At 68.9% G+C, this 18,117-nt stretch overlaps 3 protein-coding genes across 7 annotated transcripts in view; 1 reads left to right on the top strand and 2 right to left on the bottom strand.

Moving 5' to 3' along the window:
- The first annotated feature begins 1,111 nt into the window (after positions 1 to 1,111).
- Positions 1,112 to 5,425, top strand: SLC22A31 (solute carrier family 22 member 31). 2 transcript variants are annotated; one of them, XM_063334853.1, is made up of 9 exons: positions 1,112 to 1,459; positions 2,337 to 2,440; positions 2,525 to 2,679; positions 2,848 to 3,016; positions 3,350 to 3,495; positions 3,611 to 3,719; positions 3,793 to 4,007; positions 4,129 to 4,240; positions 4,340 to 4,813. In XM_063334853.1, exons 1-9 carry the CDS (start codon positions 1,112 to 1,114, stop codon positions 4,686 to 4,688), a joined length of 1,707 nt encoding a protein of 568 aa, XP_063190923.1. In that variant the 3' UTR covers positions 4,689 to 4,813. The 2 variants fall into 2 exon arrangements, with proteins under 2 accessions (XP_063190923.1, XP_063190922.1); XM_063334852.1 differs by lacking the exons at positions 1,112 to 1,459; positions 2,337 to 2,440 and having other exon boundaries at positions 2,561 to 3,016; positions 4,418 to 5,425.
- Positions 5,413 to 12,245, bottom strand: CDH15 (cadherin 15). 2 transcript variants are annotated; one of them, XM_063334846.1, is made up of 14 exons: positions 11,741 to 12,245; positions 9,875 to 10,027; positions 9,544 to 9,699; positions 9,318 to 9,462; positions 9,074 to 9,234; positions 8,739 to 8,867; positions 8,466 to 8,651; positions 8,141 to 8,394; positions 7,852 to 7,994; positions 7,534 to 7,770; positions 7,209 to 7,448; positions 5,933 to 6,069; positions 5,696 to 5,851; positions 5,413 to 5,610 (listed from the first exon to the last, which is right to left on the bottom strand). In XM_063334846.1, exons 1-14 carry the CDS (start codon positions 11,789 to 11,791, stop codon positions 5,413 to 5,415), a joined length of 2,346 nt encoding a protein of 781 aa, XP_063190916.1. In that variant the 5' UTR covers positions 11,792 to 12,245. The 2 variants fall into 2 exon arrangements, with proteins under 2 accessions (XP_063190916.1, XP_063190918.1); XM_063334848.1 differs by lacking the exons at positions 5,413 to 5,610; positions 5,696 to 5,851; positions 5,933 to 6,069 and adding an exon at positions 6,604 to 6,979 and having other exon boundaries at positions 11,741 to 12,244.
- Positions 12,246 to 17,363: 5,118 nt separating this feature from the next.
- ACSF3 (acyl-CoA synthetase family member 3) overlaps positions 17,364 to 18,117 on the bottom strand; it is a 69,175-nt gene continuing 68,421 nt past the window's right edge. For all 3 annotated transcript variants that reach the window (XM_063334850.1, XM_063334849.1, XM_063334851.1), the window contains one exon: positions 17,364 to 17,648. In XM_063334850.1, coding sequence (XP_063190920.1) covers positions 17,531 to 17,648 — 118 coding nt within the window. In that variant the 3' untranslated portion in view covers positions 17,364 to 17,530. The remainder of the gene's footprint in view (positions 17,649 to 18,117) is intronic.

Below are 18,117 nucleotides of genomic sequence, written 5' to 3'. Positions count from 1 at the left end.
CAGACACCGCTGGCCCCCTCTGGGGTTTAGGGGTACCCAGGTGCATTTGTGGGTGTTCCTGGGGGTCCCAGCTGCACCCCTGGCACCACCTGGACTCTGGGGTCCCCCAGTACCAAGGGGGTGCCTTGGCCTGGAGAGGGGGGGCAAACTGGGCTTGGGGGGGACGAACAGGGGCTTGGAGAGGGAAAAACCGCAGCTGGGGCAGGGGAGAACTGGGCTTGGGGGGCGAAACGGGGCTGGGGAGTGTGAACTGGGGCTGGGGGGGGGGGCATGAACGGGGCTGGCAGGGGGCAAACCGGGCTTGAGAGGGATGAACTGGGGCTGGGGGGGCTGAACCGGGGATTGGGGGGGAGGGGTGCAGGGGCACACCAGACTTGGGGGGCAAACCGGGCTCATGGGCTGGACTGGGCTTGGGGGGCAAAATGGGGCTGGGGGGCGTGAACAGGGACTGGGGGGGGGGGGTTTGAACCGGGCTGGGGGGGGGCCGAACCGGGGCTGGGGGCGGGGGACCAGTCTTGAGGGGCGAAATAGGGCTGGGGGGGCGGATTGAACCGAGCCGGGGGCGGGGGGATGAACGGGGGCTGGGGGGGCAAAATGGGGCTGGGGGGATTGAACTGGGCTGGGGGAAGCCGAACCGGGGCTGGGGGGGCGAATCAGTCTTGGGGGGCGAAATGGGGCTGGGGGGGGAGTTGAACGGGGCTTGGGGGGGGGGGGGCGCGAACCGGGGCTGGGGGCGACGGTCCAGGCTTGAGGGTCAGAATAGGGCTGGGGAGGAGCTGAACCGAGCTGGGGGGGGGGAAGAACCGGGGCTGGGGGCGATGGTCCAGGCTTGAGGGCCGGGCTGGGCTTGGGGTCCGACCCGTTGCGGGGGGGGAACCCGCAGCTCCAGGAGGGTAGCGCCCGGGGCCGGGGGGTGTCCGAGGCGGGCGGGGCGGGGGCTGTGCGTGGGCGGTTCCCTCGGGGGGGGGTGGTGTGTGTGTGTGGGGGGGGGGTGTGGGTGTGTGGGGGGGCCGTTCCGCCCCGGTGCCGCCCCCCACCTGCCGTGCCCGTGACCGTGACCGCTCCCGCTCTCTCGCTCGCTCGCTCCCTCCCCCCCGGTGGCGGCGGGTCGATGGCGGCGGGGGCTTGGCGTCCGCGGGGCCGGCGGGCGGCGGGGGGGTGGGCGCCGTGCGCGGCGCTGGCTCTGGGGTGGGCGCTGGGGTGGGCGCTGGGGGCGGTGCCGCCCCACCGCTGCCGCCCCGACGCCGCGCTGCTGCCGCCGCCGCTGCGCCGCCTGGCGGGGGCCGCGCTCCTCCGCGCCGCCGTCCCCCGCCTCCGCGGCGGATGGAGCCCCTGCCAGCTCTACCGCTACCCCCCGGCCGCCGCCGCCGCCACCCGGCCCAACGGCACCGGGCCCTGCACCCGGGGATGGCACTACGCCCTGCCCGCCGCGGGGCTCCGCTCCAACCTCGTCACCCAGGTCGGGGGGCGGCGGGGGGGGGGTGCGTGTGTGTGTGTGTATGGGGGGGATGTGTGTGGTGGGTCAGAACGGGGTTGGGGGGTGGTCCAGAAGGGGGGTGGGTGGTCCTAGAGGGGGCTGGGGTGGGGTCCTCTGGGTGCAGGAGGAGGGGTGAAGGGGGGGGGTGGTCGTCCAGAAGGAGGGGGGGGGAGCGGGGGGGTCTGTGGTGCGGAAGGAGGATGGGGGACACCTGGGAGCGGGGGTTCTGTGGTTCTAGAGGGGGCTGGGAGGGGTCAAGGGGGGGGGGTGGTGGTGAGGGGTGGTCCAGAAGGAGGGTGGGGGACAGCTGGGAGCCGGGGCGGGGGGGGGTGTCTGTGGTTCTAGAGGGGGCTGGGAGGGGTCCCCTGGGTGCAGGAGGGGTCAAGGGGTGTCCTTTGGGGGAGGCTCTGTGGGTGGATGTGTGGGGAAGGGGGACTGGGGGGGAATGAGGGGGGGAATAAAGCTGGGGGCACCAGCAAGGGTCCCGGAGGAAAGCCCTGGACGTGCAGGTGGAGCGCCAGGGGGGTGTCCTGGGGTGTTTGCTTGGGGGACCACAGGGATCCTGTAGAAGTGAGAGAGGTCCTCAGGGGGAGAAGGTGGGAAACCCCCCATGGAGGGGCTTTAGGGGTGGCTGGGGGGAGCCCCGGGGTGTTGGGGAGGGGACAGGGGACCTCCACATCCAGCTCCCCATTTCTGCTTGTGGGGTGGGGGCTGGCCAGAACCCCCCCCAGGCAACTCATGGGGATCATGACCCCCATCTGTCCCACCCCTGCGGATAGCGGGGAAGTGTGCCAGGACCCCCCCCACCCCCCCCCTCCCGTGCTGAGGTCTCCCCGCTGTGTCCCCCCCTCTCCCGCAGTGGGACCTGGTGTGCGCCTCGCGCTGGAAGGTGCCCCTGGACCAAACCACGCACTTGCTGGGCTGGATGCTGGGCAGCATCGCCGCCGGACTGGCATGTGACAGGTAACTGGGGGGGTCCCCGGGCTGGCTCCCCCGGGGCAGGGGGTCCCCTTGCCCAGCCCCAGCTCACAGCCCGTCCCCCGGCAGGTTTGGCCGCCGTCCCGCCTTCGTGGTGTCCCTGGTGCTGGCGGTGCCCCTGGGCCTCGGCGTGGCGCTTGCCGTGGACTTCGTCATGGTCCTGGTGGCGCGGCTGCTCTTTGGGGCGGCACTGGCAGGCGCCTTCCTCTCCCTCTACGTGGCACGTGAGTGTGCTGGCGAGGGGGGGTCCGCGGTGGCATGGGGACCGAGGATGCGCCATGGCGTAGGATGGTCCAGGGTGCAGGATTCCCCGGGATGCGGGATGCTCTAGGGTGCGGGATGCCCCGCAGTCACGTCACCCGTGGTGCACCCCTTGCCCCCGCCCCTGCCAGGACTGGAGCTGTGCGACCCCCCGCACCGGCTGGTGGTGACGATGGTGGCCGGCTTCTTCTGGATCGCCGGGGAGCTGCTGCTGCCGGGGCTGGCCGTGCTGTGCCGGGACTGGCGGGTGCTGCAGGGCGCCGTCACCATGATCCTGGCTCTGCTGGCTGCCTGCTGGTGGTAAGGACCCATCCCCCCCCCCGGGGCTGGGGGGCTGCGGGCATGGGGAGGGGGCTGCCACCTGTAGTGGGGCTGAGCAATGCCCCGGGGCTGGCACCAAGCCGTGCCCGGGGAGTGCCAGGGCAGCACCCAGCCCAGCACACCCTGCCCGGGGCTCTCCAGGTGGGGCGTGGGGACCCCCCCCGCCCCGGGTAAATGTTTGCTCAGGTTTGAAGTTGAGGGTTTCTGGGCAGCATTTCTTTGAAGCCAGGACGGGGGGGCGGGGGGGGGGGGTCAGCGCTGGAGCGGGGCCAGTCGCCTGGGAGCCCCGTGACTCCGACACTTGTGCCCCAGGTGCCCGGCGCTGCTGCTGGAGTCGCCGCGCTGGCTACTGGCCACCTGGCAGCTGGAGAGGGCCAGGAAGACCCTGCAGGCGCTGGCCGAAAGCAGCAGCCCCAGCTCCAACGACGGCTCCTGCCACCAAGAGACCCTCCTTGCAGGTGTGTGATGGGGGCTGCCGAGGCCGATGCAACCCAGGAGCCCCCTCCCCAAAGCCACGGTGCCGGGGGCGGTGGGATGGTGCCGGCTGTAACGCGGGTCCCCCTGTCCCGGCAGAGCTGGAGTCCCTGTCCCAGGGGTCCCCGCAGCCGCGGTACCACGCCGTCTGCGAGATCTTCAGCACCAGGGTCATCTGGAAGAACGGAGTCATCCTCGGATTCGCGGCGTGAGCAAGCGGAGGGGTGGGATTGGGGTGAGGGGGGTCCCACTCACGGCCCCCTGACCCTGCTCTCCTGCAGGTTCATCGGCTCCGGCATCCGCCACTGCTTCACCCGCAACCTGGACCCCCACCTGCCCCACTTCTTCTCCTCCTACTTCGTGCTGGTGGGCACCGAGGCGGCCGCCTGCCTCTTCATCTGCCTGACGGCCGAGCGCTTCGGGCGCCGCGCCATCCTCCTGCTCTGCACCGTCCTCACCGGCATCTCCTCCCTCCTGCTGCTGGCCCTCACCCAGTGTAAGGAAGGACGGGGGACCCTGCGGTGGGCTGCAGCCCCCGGCTGGGGGTGGGAACAGGATGCGTGTGGGGGGGGTCTGTGCAGGATTTGACCCCTGTTGGTGTTTCCCCCCCGCCTCAGACCTGCTGGACCTCATTGTCCTGACCCTGTCTGTGGTGGGCATCACCGCCTCCCACGCCGTCACCATGCTCAGCATCTTCTTTGCCAGCGAGGTCCTCCCCACCGTGGTCAGGTAAGGGTGTGGGGGGGGACTGACACTGTGCTACCCTGGGGTGGGGGGACACCGGGGCAGGGTCCCCCGGGCCCCCTCTGAGCGTGTTTCCCCCCGCAGGGGTGCCGGGCTCGGCCTCATCGTGGGGGCCAGCTTCCTGGGCAAGGCGGCCGCCCCCATCACCGCCATCCCCAACAGCCGGGGCTTCTTCCTGCACCACGTCGTCTTCGCCTCCTTCGCCATCCTCGCCGTCCTCAGCATCATGCTGCTGCCGGAGAGCCAGGGCCGCAGCCTGCCCCAGTCCCTGCAGGACGGCGAGAGCCAGCGCCGGCCCCCCCTCTTCCACCGGCCCCCCCGCGAGGACCACCTGCCCCTGCTCGCCCCCCACGGCATCCCCCACGACTACTCCCGCCTCGCCGCCTCCACCAAGAGGATGCTGGGCTCCCCGGCCGCCCCCCGCGAGACGTAGCTGTGCCCCCCCGCCCAACAGGGTCTCCCTGCTGCTGGGGGGCTGAGCACAGTGCCGGGATCCCCGCGGAGCACCGGGACCCCCGTCTGTGGGGGCTGGTGGGGATGGTGGGGTGCCCCCAGGACACCTGCGATGGCTGGGCTGGGGGAAGCAGCGCACCCACCCCACGGCGGGGCCGGATCCTGCCCCAGGAGGAGCTGTGCTGGGAGTCCTGGGGCAGGGGTGATGCCCCCCCCGGGGTGTTTGCGATGGGTGCTCGCCAGCTGCCAATAAAAGTGCCTTGTTTCTACGGGCGGCTGGCGTGGTCGGGGCCCCGCGCGGCGCCCCTGCCACCGGCCCCCTTCTCCGGGGTCTTTATTATGAGGGAACCGGGGGAATCCTCACCCCCACCCCGGTTCTGCAGGGTCTTTCCCTGGGCTGTGTCCCCCCCCACGCCCAGGGATGCCCCTGTGCTTGGCCTCTGCCTTCCTGCGGGCGCGGGGTCTGCGGGTGGGCGCAGGCGTGCAAACCCCTGCGCTGAGGCTGCTCTCTGGGTCCCTGGTGCACACGCGTGTGCAGAGCCCCCCCCCACACACACACGTCTGGGTCCCTGGTGCACACGCGTGTGCAGAGCCCCGGCAGCCAGGCGTCTTGTGTGTGTCCGACTGCAAAGCCGCTGCCTCTGGGCATCTCCTGCACACGCGGGTGCAAAGCCCCCCCGCTGCCCCCACCACCCCCGTCCCCGCTACTGCCCGTAGAGGTCGGCCAGGCGCCGGAATCGCGGCCCCCACTCGCTCAGGTAGTCGTAGTCCTGGTCCTCGTCCGTCAGGCTGGAGACGATGGAGCTGAGGGGGCTGGCGACGGAGCCCGAGCCCTCGTAGTCGTAGATGAGGGCCGTGTCGTAGGGGGGCACGCTGGGGTCGCTGTCGGCTGCCTCCAGCCCCTGGCGGGGGGGACAGAGGGACACTGTCAGCCCCAGGAGAGATGGGGGGGCTGGGGTCAAGGGGGGTACCGGGCGCTGTCCCCACCTCGTTGATGAAGTCCTCGATGTCTGAGGGGCTATTGGGCAGCTTGCGGGGGGCCAGGGGGGTGGCCGAGCTGAGCGGGGCGTCCCTGCGCACCGGCGGCTTCACCCGGGGCGGGAAGAGCTCGGGGTGCCGGAGCTGGTTGATGTCGTAGGCGTCCTGCGGGGACGGGAGGGGGGTCAGGGGTGCTGGGCTGGGATGGACGCCACCCGCCCGGGACCCCCCCCACGTCCTGCTCACCTGGTCCTCCTCGCCGCCGCCCTGCTCGTCGTAGTTGAGGATGTTGTCGCGCATGTCGTCCCGCGAGCGCTGCAGCAGCCCCTTGCGCAGAGCCCGCCGGCGCCCACGCACCCGCGCCGCCCCCAGCCCCGCCAGCACTGCGGGCAGAGGGCGGGTGGGCACGGGGTGGGGGCACGGGGGGGGCATGGGGCAGGCAGGGATGGGCACGGTGGGATACGGGGCAATGGGGGTGCTGGTTGCGTATGGGATGCCGTTGGTGGGGCTGGGAGCATGGGATTGGGGATGCAGGTAGGGATTTGGGGTGGGGGATGCTGGGCAGGGGAGGAGTGATGGGGTGGGATGGGGTGATGGGAAGTGGTTGGGGGCATCTTGGTAGGGGTCAGGAGGGGTTGTTGGGGGAGGAAGGGTGTTGAGGGTCACGGATAGGGTCTGGATGGGGTGGCCAGGATGAGGAGGGGGTGATGGGGGACATGAGTAGGGAGAGGATGGGGTGTCCTGGACTGGGATGGGGTGATGGGGGACATGAGTAGGGAGAGGATGGGGTGTCCTGGACCAGGATGGGGTGATGGGGGACATGGGTACGGAGAGGATGGGGTGTCCTGGACCGGGATGGGGTGATGGGAAGTGCGGGGGGGGGGTCTTGGTAGGGGTCAGAAGGGGTTGTTGGGGGAGGAAGGGTGTTGAGGGTCATGGGTAGGGTCTGGATGGCGTGGCCAGGATGAGGAGGGGGTGATGGGGGACATGAGTAGGGAGAGGATGGGGTGTCCTGGACTGGGATGGGGTGATGGGGGACATGAGTAGGGAGAGGATGGGGTGTCCTGGACCAGGATGGGGTGATGGGGGACATGGGTACGGAGAGGATGGGGTGTCCTGGACCGGGATGGGGTGATGGGAAGTGCGGGGGGGGGGTCTTGGTAGGGGTCAGAAGGGGTTGTTGGGGGAGGAAGGGTGTTGAGGGTCACGGATAGGGTCTGGATGGCGTGGCCAGGATGAGGAGGGGGTGATGGGGGACATGAGTAGGGAGAGGATGGGGTGTCCTGGACCAGGCTTTGGTGATGGGGGACATGAGTAGGGAGAGGATGGGGTGTCCTGGACCAGGCTTTGGTGATGGGTGTGGCGGGGGACAAGGTGACAGAGCGTGGTGGTGGGGTTCAGGATGGGTGGTGAGGACCAGCACTGCCTGGTAGGGCACGGGGCTGGGGTGCTGGGTGGGGGCAGGATGGAGGGGCTGGGAGGGGTGGGGGTGAGGATGAGGATGGTGGGGTGTCTCACTCACCAAGGAGGAGGAGGAAGCTGCCGAGGATGATCATGAGGGCCCCGAGGGTGATGCCGGCCCCGGCGGCGGCGGCGGCCAGGACGCCGTCCTCGCAGGTGCCGTCCCGTCCGCAGTGGCACACCGAGACGTTCAGCAGCTGCTGCCGCTCCTGGGGGGGGGTCCCCGAGTCCCGGAGGAGCAGCGGGAGCGAGTAGGGACCCTCGGGCAGCTCCACCAGCACGGCCAGCACCGCGTGGGTCACTGCAGGAGGGGCATGGCCGGGGAGTGAGTGGGGGTCCCCTGGCCCCCGCTATGCAGCAAGCCCCCTCCCCTCGCCAGCCCTCACCATTGAAGCGGGTGATGCTCCAGTTGCGGGCGAGCTGGGGGTGCTGGGGGCTGAGCTGGTAGTGGAAGGGGGCACCGTGGGGGGGCCGGTCGTCGTCCGTGGCCCCCAGGAGCAGACTTCCCCCACGGCCTGGCCGCCCGCAGACCACCCCGGCCGGCGGCAGCAGCAGGGGCGGGTGGTCGTTCACCTCCAGGATCTCGATGGAGAGGGTGCCGGTGGCGGAGAGCGGGGGCTCGGCTGGGGGCAGAGAGCGGAGGGGTCAGGGGGGTTATGGAGGGATATAGGGGGACACACAGCGGTGGCGGGGGGGTCGCTCACCGTCATCGCGGGCGAGGAGCAGGGCGATGTACCAGCCGCCCTGCAGGAAGGCGGAGGGGTGCAGCAGCTCCCGCTTGGTGCGGACGGTGCCGGTGTGGGGGTCCAGCTGCAGCCAGTCCGCCGGGTCGTAGAGCAGTGCGTAGCTGTGGGCACGGGGCGGGGGGAGCACGCCGTCACCCCCCCCCGCAAAACACCCACCGCAGGCTGCGAACGTGGGAGCTTGAACGCGGTGAGCGCCGGGAGGTGATGCCGGGGGACCGGGCGCCGTAACCCGTGGGCTGGGACTCACCTGAGGGTCTGGAGCTGGCGGGTGTCGGGGTCGCTGGCGGTGTAGGTGGTGACGGGGGTGCCCGGGGGGGCCCCCTCCAGCACGCTGACCCGCCGCGGGTTGTCACGGAAGATGGGTGCCTCGTTAACATCCCGCACCCGTACCCGCACGGTGGCCAGTGCCCGGGGGCTAGCGGGGGCTGTGGGCTCCAGCGGCTGCTCGTTCTGCACCGACACCGTCAGCTTGAAGCGGTCCCGCACCTCGTGGTCAAGTGGCTGCCGAGAGGGGCCACGGGTCAGCCGAGCCATGGGACAACCCCGTGGTCCCCCATCTGCCCCGCACCCACCTTGGCGACAGAGAGCACGCCGTCGTTGGTGTAGGGGTCGGTGCGGATGGCGAAGGCACCCTCAGGGTCACCCTCCAGGATGGTGAATTTGGCCAGCCAGTTGGGTGAGCCGGCCAGGTCCTTGTCGTGTGCGAAGACCTTGCCCACGTCCACGCCGGCCGCCTGCTCCTCCACCTCCATGGAGAACTGGGGGAGAGGGACGTGGGGCTGGTGTCTTGCCCCCTGGGATGTTGCTGACCCCCCCACATCCCCTCATCCCGCCCCAGCCGCTACCTCCTCCTTGGTGAACTCAGGAGGGTTGTCATTGATGTCCTCCAAGTAGATGACGGCTGTGGCGGTGGTGGTGAGCCCGTCCCCGGACATGTCAGCTGCCTGCACCGTCAGGTTGTACACCCCCATGGTCTGCAAGAAAGGAGGGGGGTTGTGTGCTGAGCCCCTCCAGCCCCCCCCAGGAGCCCAGAGGTCCCCCAGCTGCTGGCCACCCACCCTGTCCCCACGCCTGGGTCTGCTTATGGCTGGAGCTGTTTTTTCATCACCTGTGGGGGGTCTCTAGTTGCCCCCAGTCCTGGTGTTGCCCTGGCGCTGCCCATGCCCCCCATGCCCGCTACCTCACGGTCAAGGCCGGGCTGCGCGGTGCAGATCTCGCCGGTGGTGGCGTTGATGCTGAACATGCCGGCAGCGCCCTGCTCCAGGATGGAGTACCGCAGCGCCGCGTTGTCTGTGTCGGGGTCATCAGCATCGGTGGCATCCGCTGTCATCACGCAAGTCCCTGTGGCCGCAGGAGTGCCCCGGTGGGTGCCAGCGTGGGGGCTGGCTTGGCCACCCCAGCCTCGGCCCCCCGGCTGGACCTACCTGGCTCAGCCCCCTCCACCACGTGCCCCGTGAAGACGTCCTGCCGGAAGAGCGGTCGGTTGTCGTTCTGGTCCACCACGATGATCTCCAGGTCAGTGGGGTCCTCCAGCGTCATGCCGCCCAGGTCCAGCGCGAAGGCTTTCAGCTGCGGGCACAGAGCGGGTGGGTCGGGACCCCAATGGGGGAGCTGGGGAGGGGGCTGCGGGCGGCTGGGCAGCATCATTACCCGGAAGCGGTCGTTCTCCTCCCGGTCCAGCATGGCGTTGAGGAAGACTTTCCCGCTGAACTTGTCGATGGAGAAGATGCCCAGGGGCTCCTCGTCCACCCCGGGTCCCTTGATGCTGTAGATCACCCCCCCGGGCTGCTGCTTGTCCGACTTGATCTGCCCCAGGGAAAGCAGGGCTGGTGGTCCCGGGGCTGGGGGGGTCTGTCCCCTGCCTGGGCTCCCCCTCTGCCCTGACTCTCCCCCCATGCCACGTCCCCCGTGCGATCCCCCTGCCCAAGGTGCCCCCCCACCCCACCGCCTGGAAGAGAGGGTGGGGGGGTTCCCTGCCTACCTGCACCAGGAGGTGGGGGATGCGCTTGTGGTTCTCCGAGACGCTGATGGGGGGGATCACCCAGGCCCTCTTCACCCGCCGCGGACTCTCATGCTGCCGCCAGGCCTGGGGGCTGCCGGGGGCTGCGGCACCTGGCTGGGCTGGGCTGGCACCCTGTGGGGGGGGGGACACGGTGCTGCCGGTGACCCTGAAACCTCCAGAGTGGGGTGCAATGATGGGGCAGGGCCTTGCACCTGGGATGAGTGCGTGGTGCCGGGGTGCGCGGTGTCGGGGTACGCAGCGCCGGGGTGCACGGTGCTGGGACCCCCTGACTGGGTTGGGTCTGGGGGAGCGGAGAGGCCACCCAGCTCCCCCAGGACCTTCGTGCTGGTGGTCCCCTGACATCCTGGTGTGACGGTGACAGTCGCCCTGCCAGACTCACCAGGAAGGGGTGCACCTGGGTACAGCCCCATGCTACGGCTGGGACGTGCCCCACAGGACCCCTGGGGTGGGGACGAAGGTGTTGTGGCCCCATGTCACCGTCACCTCACCACGTGGATGTGGCAGCGAGGGCAGAAGGGTCGGGGCCAGGTTTGGGCAGCGTGGGTGTCCCGGCCAGGGCACAGAGCCAGGGTGCTGGGTGGGGAGAGGGAGCCAGGGGGGCTGGGATGGAACTGGGGGCTGAGGTGGGGGGATTAGGAACAGGGACTCGGGGAGCAGGAGTTACGGGGGGGCTGCAGTGAGGGTCAGGGAGCTGTGGGGGCTAGGATGGGTTTAGGGGCTGTGAGGGACTGGGCTGGGGGTTATCAGGGAATTGGGTGGGTGGTAGGGGGGTCCGGAGCTGTGGGGAGCAGGTGTGGGGGTTGGGAGATGGGGGTTGGGAGGGCGGCAGGGAGCTGTGCATGCAGCCTAAACCCCCTCCCCCCGCCCCGGCCCCCGCACCAGCTCCATGCCACATTCCATGCGGGCTCACCCTCATCCTGGGCCCCAGGGACACAGCTGTCCCCTCCCCGGGGAGGGAGCACATCTGGGCAGCACCCGCCATTGTGCCCACATCTGCACCCACCCTGGCCGCACCGCTGGGTGCTGGGGTGCCCCGGGGTGCCCGGGTGGGGGGAGTGGGGCAGCGGGGATGGCTGTGCTCGGCGGGGGGGGGGTTCCTGGGGATGGTGTGGGGCTGTGCCAGGGGATGTGGGGCGGGCTGTGTGCCAGACCCACGGGAGGGGCAGGACAAGGGGCTTGTTTTGAGGCCGTGATGGGAGCTGCCTGCGGCCTGCAGCTGTCCCTCTGCCCTCCCTGGAGAGACCCCCCCCGCTTCCCTGGGAGGCCGCTGGAGCTCAGGGCGGATGGGGAGGGTTGTGGGGGGCAATGGGGGGTCCTGCTGCTGTCGGGAGGCTGCCCTGCGGGTCTCCTTGGGGTCCAGGCCAGAACCCGAGCAGCTCCATGTGGCTCAGGCCTGAGACTGCGGTGAGGGGCTCTGGGGGTACATGCACAGATGGGGGGGTGCAAGGGGGTCTGGGACCGCAGCCAGGGTGGGAAAGGGGGGAGCGGGGTGGTTTTGAGCACCTAACCCTCCCCCAAATCCTATCTCCTGGTTCACAAACGCAGGCGGTGTGCCGGAGATGCAGGATCCCCCCTGCCGCCACCATCTGTGGGGTGGGAAATGCCCCAAGAGGGGCACCGAGCCCCCCGTCACCCCCATCCCCATCCCCGCTGCCCCCAGGGACATGCCTCCGCGGGGTCTGGGGTCCAACTGCCCCCCAGCACCGCATCCGGGCTCCCTATATCGGCTGGCCCTCCCAGAGCACGGAACGGGGGGGGGGCCCCGTCTCCATCCCCGTCCCCATCCCCGTCCCCATCCCTTCCCCGTCTCCCCGCGCCCCTTACCCGAGCGCAGAGGGGGGCGAGCAGGCAGGCGAGGAGGAGCGGGGGGCCCATGGCGGAGCGGGGCGCAGTCCGGCCGCCAGCCCCGAGCCGTTCGCCGGCCCCGAGCTAAAATAACCGCGGGGCTGGCTGAGTGACAGCACATGTGCTGCCGAGCGGGCCGGGCCCCCCCCGGCCGGGCAGCTGTCCCTGCCGCCCCCCCACCCCCCACCCCCGGCCGGCAGCCTGCACCCCCTGCCCGGCGGGGGCCCGGTGGGGCGGGCGGCGGAGGGGGCCGGGCCGGCCGCGGGGGGATGCGGAGGGGCGCGGGGGGGGGTCCCCGCTGCCCGGGGCGGGGGGCCGGGGGTGCGCAGCCCCCGGGATAAGGCGGGCGGGAACGCGGCAGCTGTCGCCGGGCGCGCCCCGGGGATGCCGCGACGGGGCGGGCGGGGAAGGAGGGACCCGGCCCCCCTGCCCCCGCCGCGGCTGGGCCGGCACCGGCTCTGCCCGTCCCGTTCTGCCGCGCCCCCCGTCCAGGAGAGCGCCCCCGGCCCCCCCCCCCCGCGGTCCGCGCCCGGGCCCGGTGCCGGGGCCGCCTGCTCTGGCGGTGGGGCCAGGGCCGGTGCCGGTCGGGAGGGGGACGGCACCGACCCGCCGTGTCCCGGCCCCGGCGGCTTCCCACGGGGCGGAGCGGCCTCGGGCTGCTCCCGGAGCCCCTGCAAGGCCGCCGGCCCCGCTGTCCCGGTTCCCGGTGCCGCTGCCGGTGCTGCCCCCCATCCCCAGGGCCGGTCCCGGTGCTGCCCCTCGACCCCTGCTGCCGCTCCTAGGGCTGCTCCCGATCACCGGGGGGCGGTCCCGATGCTGCCCCCCATCCCCAGGGCCGGTCCCGGTGCTGCCCCCCGACCCCTGCTGCCGCTCCTAGGGCTGCTCCCGATCACCGGGGGGCGGTCCCGATGCTGCCCCCCATCCCCAGGGCCGGTCCCGGTGCTGCCCTCGATCCGCGGGGTCGGTCCCGGTGCTGCCCCCCGCGACCCCCGGTGCCGGTCCCGGCGGCGCGGCGACACAGCGGCACCAGGTGGCAGCATCGTCCCGGCCACCGGCCCCGACACCAGCGGTTCCCCCCGCCCGGGGAGCCGCAGCGGGGAGCGCCCTCCAACCGCCGGCGCGGGGTCCCCGGGGGTCCCGGCTGCAGCAGGGCTGGAAATCCGCCACCCCCTGCTCCCAGGCAGGGCGGAGTTGGGGGGCGGAAGGCTCCTCGCCCTCCCGGGGAACCAAGCCCTGGGCCTGGCAAGGGAATGTGTGGTGTTTGTGACACTGGTGGCATCGCCATGTCCCCACACGGCTGCTGTGGGCATCCCTGCCCGGCCAGCACCGCTCCCCTTCTTGGGAAAAAGTGCCCTTGGTGCCATCCCGGTGTGGGAATCGTTTGGAGCGTGGTTCAAGCGTGGAGAGCTGAGACGAGGGTAGGGCACAAGGCATGGGAAAAGGGCCAAGGGACACAAGACATGGGATGCAGGATGTCTTCTGTCCGTCCCCAGAAGCTGAGCGGTGGTGGCAGGGGTGTCGGCATCCCCAGGGACAGCGGGAGGGGACACAGAGCCGCGCCATGAGTGGGTGAGTGTCAGGCACTGGTCACCCGTGGTGTGGCTGGGCCCTGGCACGGGCAGCGGCGCTCACTTGCCCGTCTGTCTGTCTGATCCCATCCATCCTCCCCACTCGCCCTGTCACCCCACATCAGTGTCACGGTGGCGACCTGCCCCGGCGGCGCTGGCCGGGGCTCCTGGCAGCTGCCCCTGACCCTAACGCGCCGTGGCAGCGGGGCGGCCGAGCAGATGTTCCCTGCCATCGGCACCGCGGCATGGGGATGCGGGGGTGGCAGATGTGACGGGCTCTGACAAGGTGCCAGTCCCCGGTCGTGGTGCCGGTGCTGCCGGCCACGGGAGCTGCCTGGTGCCCATGGCATGGCTCTGGCTCCGGCACGGCAGCAGGACCCCCACCCCCCCGACCTCCAGCCTGCACTGCCACCCCCTGCCCCTCTCCCCCTGCAAACTGGGGCTCCCACTGGGGTGAAGGGATTTGGGATCCCACAGATGCTGGGTACAAACAGGACCAGCCCAGGCTTACGACCCCCCGCCCCCCCTGCTTGCTGTGCTGGGTCAAAGAAGAGGTCACCCTATTTTGGAGGGGCCATATCTCCCCCTCCCAGCTGACACCCTCTGCTCTGCCCAGGCCAGTGCAAGAGCTGCGGGTGTTGGGACCAGTTGTGCCCCCCACCGTGGATATTGGGACCAGTCATGTCCCTAATATGGGTGCAGTGGGACCAGTCCTGGCCCCGGTGCAGTGACTGGGGGGGGGTCTGGGCAGTGCCCCGTCCCCACCGTGCCCAGTGATGGAGACAGGGAGCATCGGGAGCGCAGAGCCGAGCAGCGAAGTGCCAAATGCCGGTGCAGCAGCCATAAAGCCACCGGAGCTTCGTCTTTTTTTTTTTTTTTTTATATGGCAATAAAAGATAATGTCAGCTATAAAGCGCGAGAGCAGGTCCCAGCGTGCCCAGCCGCCCGCTGAGCCCGGGGCAGGGGTGAGCTGTTGGGAGCAGCTGGGGGGGGGCACGGAGGTGAGGGCGGCCCCCAGCTCCCTGGGGACACCCCAGCAAGGAGGTACCTTGCTTGGGACGAGGGGGTTCCCGGTGGGCTGCGGACAGGGGGACGCCGCGGCGGGGCAGGGGACGCTGCGGGATGGCCAGTATCGGTGGCGGGGCCGGCGTTAGAGCCGACGCATTAAAGATGCTACTTTGGGTTGTTGTTGCTGTTGTTTTAATGGTTTTATTGCGCGATGCCGGGGATGGGCCTGGCAGGCCTTAATGAAGGAGATTGATGGCTTAATAGCCTGCAGCCATTACGGGGTAATTGAATGGTTGTGTACATATGATCAGACCGTCGATGCGGACGTGGCTCGCAAGTGAAGCGCCTGGAGCCGCGGGGGGGACGTGTGCAGCCCCCCCACCCCCCATGCCCCAGACGGATGCAGCATGGGGGAGCAGAGCCCATGTCCCCGGGGACCCCCGTCCATCCCTGAGGTCCAGTCTGTGTTGGTGTCCCGGGTCTCATCCAGCAGTGAGGGGATGGAGCAGGTCTCCAGGTTCATCCAGTGGCATCGAGTGACCAAAACCCATCTCCGGCCAGCTCAGCTCCTGGCCTGGGCTTTGGGGCATTGAGACCAGGTGCTTTAATGAGGCTTTTAATTAACAGGTCCCATTTACAGGGATGAAGAGTGGTGGGGGAGTAGAGGTGGGAGCCGTGGGGGTCCAGCATGGATGGCAGCTCCAAACCTGGCTGCAGCTGCGGCCACCGGCACCCCAAGGCTGCGCCGCCGACCACCCTCCCTGCGAAAGCCACCACCGAGGAGAAAACCCGGCAGAGTCACAGCCGGGTCCCCGTGCCGAGGTGTGAGTCAAACTACTCATTTTAGTGTGTGACAACCAGGTGTTTTACAGTATTTGCTACCTGTGATCATCCATCAAAGCAATCGATAGCGTTCCTGCAGAGTTTTATTAATGATCTTGTCACCGGGCTGGTGCTGGGTGCCTGGGGTTGTCGAGAATGATAGATCATTAAGAGCTTTTGCTGCTATTTATTCTCCAGTGACCTTGTCTCTCTCCATTGTTGCTTGCTTAAGAGTTATGAATGTGAGACATGATAATTTGATATTGATCTATTTGGTAAGTTAAAAAATTTACTGCATCGTTGATGTTTTAACAAAGGATCTGCTCGGTCCCTCCTGCAGACCGGTGAGAGCCGCCGGTGCTCGGCCCTGCACGCCGCGGCGAGGGGGCAAGCCGTGCACCGCGCCGGCGTGTCCGTGTGCCCGCCCGGCCTGGGATGGTGAGGGGTGGCTGGGTGAGCTCTGTGTGGTCCCTGCTGTCCCCTGCAGGGCCCTTTCCCAACTCCTTCTGAGCTCGGGGTACGGAAATCCAGGTGCTGGCAGCGCCCTGGGAGATGCTGGGGTGGGCAGGACACAGGGAGGGACAGAGCGGGCGCACGGCTGGACCCGTCCCCGCAGGCGGGGTGGGATGGAGGGGCTGCGGCGGAGGAAGCCTGTCCCCATTCCTGTCCCCTTTCCCGTCCCTTCTCTAGTCCCCGTCCCATCCCTGCTCTCTCTGCCCAGCGCCACGTGCCTGCCAGCTGTCCCCGAGATCTCCTCTCCACGTTCACTAATTGTCCTCCCCGATATTTGGGGCTCCGCTGACCTTAACAAAGGTATTTGATGGAATTACTTGTGCTCCCCATTCCTCTTGCCCTCGCTGCTGCTCCCATCGGCTGGCAGGGAAACCTGGAGCTCCCCGTCACCCCCTTGGCACCCGCCAGGACCGGACCAGCATCCCACTGCCACGCTGCCTCCCAGTGCACTGTCCCCACACCGGGGACGGACCCACCGGGCCGGGAGCTGCAGGGCACGACCGCCATCCGCCCCCCCCCGGTGTTACCAATGCCCATCGCCCACAGCCGCGTGGCCGGCAGCTCACGCATGAAGTCAAACAGGGACGAAAAAAAATCCGTTTATGAAGGTAGGGTTTATTGATAGCGCCTGTCCTCCGGGAAATCGATGACCTTCAGACATGGGGGCTGGTGACACACACACACACACACACACACACAGAGGAGCACACAGGCAATATAATTCATGCTGCATCTGCTCCCCGCTGCCTCCCACTCCCCGCTCCATCTCTGCCCCCACCCCATGCTGGACCATGTGCCCAGCGTGGCTTGCACCCCTTACCACGCTGTGGCCACGGCCAAAACCAGGGCCCACCTCCAGCACCTGCGCGTCCCCGCTGTTCCTCCCCATCTCCCTGGGATCGCTGCAATTATTGCGATGCTTCATGGCTCTCCTACCACCGAGGTCACGGCAAGCCCCCGGCAGCCAGCCTTGGCCCTTCCTCCCGTGTCTCTCCCCCTCCGTTACGGGTGTCGCAGGTGGAGGAGCGCTCCCCGGCATCAGGCAGGGCAGTGGAGGTCTGTCCTGGTGGTGCTGGCACCCCTGCCATCGCTCCACGCCAGCACCCCTGCCATCGCTCCGTGCTGGTGGAGGGAGCGCCCTGGGAGTGGGGGGAGATGCACTGGGCTGGTAAGCACAGACAGTATTTATTTGTGATTTTTCTATTTATTCTTCACTTCCACTGGGAAAAGGGAGGCAGCGTTTGGCGGAGCAGGCTCACAGCAGGTTATGGGGCACCCCAGGGTGACCTGGATCCCACCGGGGAGGGGATCCGCTTGCTCTCTCAGACGCTCCCTTTCTATAAACCAAACTACGGGGAAAGTCACTGAGTCCCCGGGAAAGGGTAGAGAGGGCGCAAAACTACCAGGCATCCCCGCAGCTGGCCAAAGACAGGGGTTTAATCCACAGAGGAGTTTCATCTGGCGATGAGTTGCACGTGTCCTGAGGAAGAGCTGTAACGGGAACGGGGATGAGCACCCAGAGAGGCAGACGGAGATGGGGGCAATCCCCGAAGCATGGGATGAACCCCCGCAGCGTTCATCCCCCGCTTCCCTTCCAGACCCAGGACCGCCCTGAGCCTTCTGCCAACAGCTCCTGCTCAAGGAAGGCGGCCCCGCAGCTCCGGCTCAGTTCAGCCGAGGAGGAGACCACGTGGGATGAATTTTACTGGACTTTATTCACGGACCAGACTGCAGTGAGTCCAGACCTGCCACTGCTAATCACCGCTGGTACCTCGTCAGTGCTGTTGTAGGGGGAAAATGGACACGGTGGAGGAACAAACACCCCCCTGGGCTCCCGGTCCTGGCCTGAAGCCGTGCTCTAGGCTGGGTAAAAGCGCTGCAGAAGCTCCTTCTTGTTGACTTTTCCCATCTGGTTGCGCGGGATCTCCTCCACCACGATCAGCTCGGTCGGGATGGTGTATGGTGCCATGGTCTCCCTGCAACGCAGAAGCGCGCGGGCCGTTAGGGCCAACAGCCCAGCGCTCCCAGCCCCTCCGTCCTACAGAGCCTGTCCCGAGACCCCGCAAACTGGGGGGGGGACAGATTCACTCCAGGGCTCTGCATCCTGCAGCCCATCGTGGTGTACAACCGAGCCGCCCCAGCCGTGGCTCTCCGGGCAGGTGGTTTTGGTTGCCCTGGAGGACCATGTCCTGGCTCTCTCCCAAGGGCTCAACGGGATCCCAGGGGAGCGGTGGGTCTGAGCGGTCGCACCCGTCACTGGTCACGCGTTTCTGTGCTGCAGAAGAGGGGGGCTGGAGAGCGGCCCCTCCACAGGGTGAGATGTCCTGGGAGCACCCACAGCCCTAACGGCCCCCATCAGCCCCACCTGGTCCCTCACCTACACCCCAGGAGCCCATTTAGGCTCAGCCCAGCATCCCAGCTCCCTCCTGAGCTGTGCCTGCCCCC

This window comes from Chroicocephalus ridibundus, chromosome 4 (genome assembly GCF_963924245.1).
Source record: "Chroicocephalus ridibundus chromosome 4, bChrRid1.1, whole genome shotgun sequence".
In the NCBI taxonomy this organism is placed as follows: Eukaryota; Metazoa; Chordata; class Aves; order Charadriiformes; family Laridae; genus Chroicocephalus; species Chroicocephalus ridibundus.
This window is presented reverse-complemented; position numbering and strand designations above follow the sequence as displayed.